The sequence below is a fragment of the Brassica napus genome, chromosome A9 (assembly GCF_020379485.1).
Source record: "Brassica napus cultivar Da-Ae chromosome A9, Da-Ae, whole genome shotgun sequence".
Taxonomy (NCBI): domain Eukaryota; kingdom Viridiplantae; phylum Streptophyta; class Magnoliopsida; order Brassicales; family Brassicaceae; genus Brassica; species Brassica napus.
In genome coordinates, this window is record NC_063442.1 from 23,016,411 (window position 1) to 23,024,969 (window position 8,559).

Consider the following 8,559-nt stretch of genomic DNA (forward strand, 5'->3'; position numbering starts at 1 on the left):
TATGTTTTCAGGTTCAGGTGCATTTCGGAGTAAAGCTATGACTTTGGAGCATTTTGGAGCTTAAAGGACATTTCACCCGAGCTGACCATATAGAGGTCGACGAGAGGAAGAACAATCGATCGATGTGCATCAGAGCTATCGATCGACACCAAGGGATGCCTCGACAAATGAAGATTAATATCGATCGATGTACACAAGTACCATCGATCGATGTCGAGACATTAGACACGCGACATTTTGGATCCAGCAGACTTAAAACCCAAGGCCAAGCCAAATTACGAAAATGCCCTGACAAGTTTTTAACCTAGTAGATTATATACTGCCTAAGTGTTTTGACGGCAGGAGAGCTTTTTGTTATAAGTTTTACTTTGGGAGAGAGAGAGAGAGTTTTGTAGAGAAGATCACTTCTGATTGGAACTCCTTGTTTTCATTTTTTTTCATCTATACTATGAGTTTCTATTTCTTAATTGTTATGAATTGCTTTGCTATGTCTGAGTAGTTCAATTATTAGATCCAGGGTTCAGATAGGTTTGTGCGATTAGCCCCAAACTATAGATCTGCCTTGTTGTGATATTCATGATAGATTTGTATTCATTGCTTGTTTTAGCCTTGATAACTAGAACTTGATCATAGGATTGCATATTCAAGCACCCTTGTTATCCCATCCTGACATCTATCTATCATATTAGGACTGCTAGAGAGGGCTAACCGCCAATTTAGTATCTTAGTAGGGCATATCATACTCGCGCATTGGCCTGGCTAGAACCCGTCGATCGATGTCCTCAACTGACTATCGATCGACGTTGGCAAAGGTGTATCGGTCGACGTCCCAATAGGACCATTGATCGACACTCTTTCGTTGTCGACATACTAACCGTTGAGACACGAGATCTAGCTTGTTAACCAGTGAAACATGCGACAGCTGATCACTGAGTTAAGCGGTTGAGCTCTAATATATCATGCATGCAACAAATAGGCATCTATAGGTATTATAATCTCCAACACCTGAATAGTGGCCATTCATCTAATATCATTTCCAACCAAGTTACATTTACTATTTACTTCGCTTGTTACTATTGCTATTTCATGTAAACATTTACAACTCTTAGAATTAATAAACACTAGATTTAATTGATCCCTAGCTCCTTGTGGATTCGATCCCTAAGTACTACATCTGAACCTCTTTTAATGAGAGTAACACTCCTTAGGGTAATTTGAGTGGTATCAAGTACCAAGACAAAGATTTGGAGGGGATAAAAATGGTTTGGTCAACATCCGGAATCAAAAAGTCAAGCCACATTGGTTAATCACTGTGAGTCACGGTTAATTGTTTGTTAACAAATTTTTAATGCAGGTTCCTGACATCGGAGACTGCTTCCGAGCTAGGATAGCCGGACCGGTCTAGGTGTCAGTTTGTGGATCCGAGGCTTTAGACTATGTTTGGGCTAAGTGGATAGCAAGACTAGTCTAAGCAGCCGGGTTATAGTGATTGTGTGATTATTATATGTTGTTATGGTATGTACCTCGTGGTTGTACTGTTATGTGAGAACCTCGTGGTGGCTCTAGTAGTAGTTTGCAGGTCATTGCTTCCTCAAATGGTACCACTAAACCAGTCGTGGTCCAGAAAGTGTTGGGCTCGGTTTAACTTGGCTTGATCACCAAGGCCGAGTGTCACACGTGGATGTGACAGCCCCCAGAGAGTCCGATAGAGGACCGGGGCATGGCGATTCCGATTGAGGACCCTGACCAGGCGATTCCCGAGCGTCTACGCCTGTGTGGTGTAATAGTGAAGGGATTGTTGGTGTCTCTTATGTGTAGGAAGAATGATTTTGTTAGGGCCTAGGAGTATATATATATGGTTGATTGATGTGACACTTATAAAGAGTGTTTTGATTTGTTATGGTTTAATGGTTTATTGCTTAAATCGGTCATGCTTTATTATCTTGAATATTGATTGTTGAACTACTCGTCTTGCTTGTGTTTGGGATCGGGTTTCAAATGACGGGTAGTTGTATATGCTAGGTAGGGAACCCTGGCTCACTGAGTGAACTTAGTTCACTCACTTCTCACATCCTTTTGCAAGTGACCAGTAGAAAGGACCATAGCGCACGTGGAGCTGTAGGAGCTGGTGTAGATTGGACATATTTTGCTAAAGACTCGTTTTCAAGCTATATGAATGTATGTTTTACTTTCGGCTGCGTCCATGGACCCTATGTATAATATTTTGGGCTTGTGAACTTCATGTTTTATATGTATGAAATAAAGTATGTTTTATATTCGTGATGGGTTGAATCTGATATTAGGTTAGTCCAACCTAACACAACTCTATGATTCGGTACGGGTTGCAAAGCCTTAGGCCGATGATTAGAGGAAACGAGTTTTGAATGGATATTCTGGGTTACAGAATTATGTTTTGTGACTTGGAAAGTCTATTCTCAACCCATTGTAACACTTCCGGACTTGGCAGAGGAAGGTTGTTTGGGCATGTTCTTGTCTGATTGTTGCCTATATGGTTGACCAATGTCTAAAAATGGTTCAGGGGTGTTACAAGCGGGAATACTCCTGATCCCCTCTAAGTGTGCTTATACCCCAGGGTGTAGGGAATTTCACCATCTGGTGAAGATTCGAAGGGACGGCTTGATACGCCCTAAATCGGGAAGGATCACTTTAGTTGGGTGTTGGATTTGACCCGAGAAGGCAATGGCACTTCTGGAACTGAGATGGATTGAAAGGATCGTCAAGAGATGTGGAATGGCTCTTGATATACACATGATCTAAGGCTAACCACCCACGAATGAATGAATGTGTTGGCTAACCACCAAACAACACACAAAGATGAATTGGCTGACTACCAAATCAACAAGCCGGTTCACACCAATGAACTAGCTAAAGAACTCTCTCTCTCTCTCTCACTCATAGAAGAAACGAAAATAAACTCAAAAACATAGACTGATTTTATTCATAAAATGAGACTACATATTTATAGTGTTTGTACATTTGTCAAAGTTGGCCCTTCAGATAATGTCAAGGTTCATCCGAACCAGATGGATGCACGGGGTAAAGATAAGGACGCTGGCGGGACTGTTTGGATGGTCCGCCGGATAATAATGCATGTTCGTCTTTGGTTTCTTCATGACCCAAGCTAATTCTGGCTCGACCGTGGGTCTTAGAATGTTGAGTTGGTCGGGGAAGACGGGTTGTGGTTCGGTCGATTTGGTCGTCTGGACGTGGTTCCAGCCGAAGTTCCAATCGAGACGCACATGGGACGGCTCGGTCAGTCTGATCGGTACGGTCGGATGAACAAACCTCGGTAAAATTGTTCAGAACGTCCTGATCTCCATGCTGGTTGGCTCCAATGGACTGATCCACGAACCGGGGAACATCACGGCTCCCATGCCGTGAATCCAGGGCCATCCCAAGATCATGTTATAAGATGATTCGAAGTCAACGACAAGTAACTTGGTTGATATGTTGATCCCTTCAGCGTATACCGGGAAGGTCACCTCTCCACCGGTCTGCTTGACTTCTCCGCTGAATCCTATGAGTGGGGTTATCCTCCATGTTAGAGCGCTTTCCTCCAGCCCCAGATCCTTGTATACGGCCTGGAAGATGATGTTCTCGGAGCTTCCATTATCTACCAGTATCCTTTTCACTAGGCAATTCGCTACAGTGAGCGATATGACCAGGGCGTCATGATGTGGGGTGAGAACCACTACAAGAAAACATGTGATTCCCGACCACAGTTTGCGACTGAAAACGTAGTCGTTAAGTTTTACGACTGTTTGGCGACTGACGGACAACTGAATTGCAACGCGGAAATTTTAGTCGTTAATCAGTCGCACAATAGAGACTGTGACGTTTAGTCGTTATGCCATCGTCATATTACGACTGATCCGTGACCCCATTGTTGTCGGAGTTTATGTAGTCGCAATATAGTCTGAATATTGCGACTATTTTGCGACTGATGTATAGAGTCATACGGTAGCCGCAAACCAGTCGGTGAAAACCAGTACAAAACACGTGGTTTACGTTTTGCGGTTGCTGTAACTAATTTTTGTAAGTCAACCGCCGAATTCGTCGAACCATTATGACTGATCTGCAACTACGGCGTCTTCGGAGCAATTCTGTAGCAATATAGTCGGAGATTTTGTGACTATTTAGCGACTGCTTTTTTTGTGGTCGTAACGGCGTCGCTAATCAGTCAGCCAATACCGGTACGAAACACATGATTTACGTTCCATGGTTGGTGTAACTAATTTTTGCTGGCTTTGTCGGTATTGAGTCGCTAATAAGTCGGAAATGTTTCTATAAATACTACACGATGTTTTCCATACATTTCTGCTAAGAAACATAAAAAGAAAGTGAAAACAACAAAAAATCGTTGAAATTCAAAAAAAAAAAAATTTTGCAGTGTTACAATGTCGGGAAATTCCAACTATTCCCATTTTCGAGAATGGATGTACAAGAGGATCGATGAAAAGACGGGAAATTTCTCAGAAGAGTTCATAGCAGGGGTGGATCAATTCATGACATTTGCAAATAGCCAGCCTATCACGCAGAGCAATGGGGGTAAATTTTTCTGTCCATGTAGTGTTTGCAAGAACGAAAAATTTCTTCCGGGATCAAAAATTTGGAAACATATATATAGTAGAGGATTCATGCGAGACTATTATGTCTGGTATAATCATGGAGAAGAAATTGATATGGAATTAGGAACGAGTCATGTTGATCCGACACCTTTAAGTGGTAGTGAAGAAGTTGGTAATGAAGATATATATGTTGATATGGTAGATGATGCATTTCATGATAATGTGAGGTGTGATAATTAGCACGAGGATGGTAATTACCAGGACGGTAATTACCAGGATGGTCCTGGTAATTACCAGAATGTAGTAGACGATATACATTCGAAAAGGTTTTACGACTTGTTAGAAGGAGCAAAAAATCCCTTGTATGATGGTTGTCGTGAAGGTCACTCGCAGTTATTCTTAGCTGCTTGAGTTTTACAAATTAAGGCAGATTATAATATGAGTGAAAAGTGTTTGGATTCGGTGTGCCAAATGTTGAATGACTATTTACCAGATGGAAACATGGCAACCGACTAACACTACGAGACAGAAAAGTTGATGCGCAATTTAGGGCTCCCATATTTTACAATTGATGTTTGTATCAACAATTGTATGATATTTTGGAAAGAAGATGAAAGGTGGGAAACATGTCAATTTTGTGGTGCTGAAAGATGGAAGCCTAGGGACAAACGCCGTAGAACCAAAGTACCATATAGCCGTATGTGGTATCTCCCTATAGCTGATAGGTTAAAGAGAATGTATCAGAGCAAGAAGACTGCAGCAGCAATGAGATGGCATGCTGAGCACCAAGCAAAAGAGGGAGAAATATGTCATCCATCTGATGCGGCGGAGTGGAAAAACTTTCAAGAAATACATCCCCGGTTTGCCGAAGAACCGCGTAATGTTTATCTTGGGTTATGTACTGATGGATTCAATCCATTTGGAATGTCTCATAATCATTCGTTGTGGCCTATAATTTTGACTCCGTATAATCTGCCCCTTGGTATGTGCATGAAAACAGAGTACCTGTTTCTTACAATTCTAAATTCCGGGCCAAATCATCCACGAGCTAGTCTTGATATCTTCCTCAAACCTCTGATTGCGGAGTTAAAAGAACTATGGTCAACTGGAGTTGAAGCATACGATGTGTCCTTCAATCAAAATTTCAACCTAAAAGCCGTGCTTATGTGGACGATAAGCGACTTTCCGGCGTACGGCATGCTTTCCGGATGGACGACCCATGGTAAATTGGCATGTCCAATTTGCATGGAAGATACTAAGTCTTTTTATCTGCCTAAGGGAAGGAAGACGTGTTGGTTTGACTGTCACCGAAGATTTCTTCCTCTTAATCATCCACTGAGGAAGAATAGAAAAGACTTCTTGAAGGGAAAAAATGCAGTAAATGAAGTTCCACCAGATTCTTTGACTGGTGAGCAAGTTTATTCAGAGCGGTTAAATGGTGTCAATCCTCCTAAAACGTCTGTTTGCGGTGGAAATGGTCATGAAAAGAAGAAGCCTGGATATGGAAAGTACCATAATTGGCACAAGGAAAGCATATTTTGGGAGTTACCATACTGGAGGGATCTAATTCTCCGTCATAATCTTGATGTGATGCATATTGAGAAAAAAAATTTCAACAACATCATGAATACTCTTATGAATGTGAAGGATAAGTCGAAAGACACAATCCAGTCAAGATTGGATATATCAGAGTTTTGTGATCGGCCACACTTACATGTTGATGATGATGGTCAAGCTCCATTTCCTCCCTACACATTGGACGAAGCCGGGAAAAAAAGTTTATTGGAATGTGTGAAACACGCAGTTAAATTTCCCGACAGTTATGCTTCAGACTTAGCTAATTGTGTTGATATGGAGAACAGCAAGTTCTCTGGCATGAAGAGTCACGACTGCCATGTTTTTATGGAGCGGCTACTTCCATTTATCTTTTCAGAACTCCTAGACAAAAACGTCCATCTTGCATTATCAGGTGCTAATTTTTTGTTATATTTTTTTATATTTAATGATACAACTTGATATGTGATTTGAAGAATATTTCTAATTTTGTAGGTGTTGGATTTTTTTTCCGTGACCTTTGCTCGAGAACTTTGCAGAAAGATCGTCTCCAAATTCTAAAAAAAAACATTATTTTGATCATCTACAATTTAGAGAAGATCTTTCCACCATCATTTTTTTGACGTGCTGCAACATCTCCCTATACACCTCCCTTATGAAGCTGAATTAGGAGGACCTGTCAATTATAGGTGGATGTATATCTTTGAAAGGAATTTCAAAAAGTTGAAAGCAAAAGCAAAGAACAAAAGATTTGTTGGTGGATCGATTGTTGAATCATATATCAATGAGGAGATTGCTTACTTTTCTGAGCACTACTTTGCTGATCATATACAAACAAAATCAAGGTAAAAACTTTCATTATCCTGCAGATTCCTTTTTTCTTGTATACTCGTGTTTTTACTTCAATGTAATGTGGTCCATTAATTTGTGCAGGTTTACACGATTTGATGAAGGTGAAGTTCCTGTATATTGTGTCAGCGGAGTACCTGATATATTTACAGATGTAGGTCGTCCGAGTGGAGAAATGCAAGAGATATGGCTTTCCGAGAAAGACTATAACTGCGCACATTCATATGTATTGCGAAATTGTGATTATTTTCAGCCATTTGAGAGGTACAATTTGGTTTATCATAGTTTGTTTCAATATATCGCACTATAATTCCTCATACTAATTTGTGGTTGTGATCTATTATAGGATGTTTGAAGATTATCTAACTGCAAAATACGGAGACATTTCCGAGAAAGAACTCTCCACAAAGAGAGCTGACGAATATCATATATGGGTGAAAGATTACGTACGTCTGATCAATAATATTATGTACCTAATTGTGTCTATAATTCTATATATAATGATATTTTATATATATGCAGGTTCGTTACTGGAGCAACACACACGAGTTTCCTCTGTGGGTCAAAAATATTGCGAATGGACCCGTGAATAAGGCCAAAACCTGGCCCATCTACTTCACCAGAGGTTTCTTATTTCATACGCAAAAGTATGGTGAGGGACGAAAGACTTGTAACTATGGCATATGTGTTAAAGGAGAGAGTTACACAAATGCATCAGATGAAGCTGATTACTATGAGATCTTAACTGATATCATTCAAATTGAGTATGAGGGGGCAGTGAATTTGAAAATTACACTTTTTAAGTGTAAGTGGTATGATCCTATGATTGGTAGAGGCACTCGGCGGAGCAATGGTGGCATCGTGGACGTTCTTTCATCGAGGAAATACTATAAATACGAACCATTTATTCTAGGTACGTACGTATTATTTATACATATTAATTAATATAAATAAATATGTATTATTAAATTTTTATTATATGATAACAGCATCTCAAGCACATCAAGTTTGTTATATCCCGTATTCGTACGTAAAGAAACCAAAGCAGTTGTGGTACAATGTTTTAAAAGTGAATCCGAGGGGAATCATTTCAGGAGAATACGAAGACAGCGAACCGGCAGTGTTACAACAAGACAATGATGATGCTGTATTGATGACTACAATTGAAGATATACCAGTCGACCATTTGTTACATGCTCAAGGAGAACCGATTAATCTTGATATTGATGTCGAAGATGCAGAACCAGAGGATGAATTCCAGTGTAATCTATCCTCGACTTCTTCTGATGATGAATGTAAAGATGGAGAAACACCATCCTAAAATGTTTTACCATAACTTATTAAGTCATATCCCTAAACTTATGTTCTTTACTTTTAAATAATGTGTTGTTTACTTCCTAATAATGTGTTTTTATATTGTTAAGTGTTATATCCTAAATTGCTATATCCATTGATCAAAAAACAATTGCTAGACCCTAAATTGTTATAAGCAAAGAAAAATAAAATTTTAAACCCTAAATTGTTATAAGCAAAGAAAAAAAAATTGCTACACCCTTTACCCTAAACC

At 39.8% G+C, this 8,559-nt stretch overlaps 1 protein-coding gene across 1 annotated transcript; it reads left to right on the top strand.

The window, feature by feature from the left end:
* Positions 1 to 4,418: 4,418 nt before the first annotated feature.
* On the top strand, positions 4,419 to 8,313 carry LOC106365082. The gene is made up of 8 exons (XM_013804541.1): positions 4,419 to 4,569; positions 4,714 to 4,816; positions 5,240 to 6,485; positions 6,867 to 6,988; positions 7,077 to 7,256; positions 7,339 to 7,438; positions 7,515 to 7,905; positions 7,982 to 8,313. The coding sequence occupies exons 1-8, from the start codon at positions 4,419 to 4,421 to the stop codon at positions 8,311 to 8,313; spliced, it is 2,625 nt and encodes an 874-aa protein (XP_013659995.1).
* Positions 8,314 to 8,559: the final 246 nt, after the last annotated feature.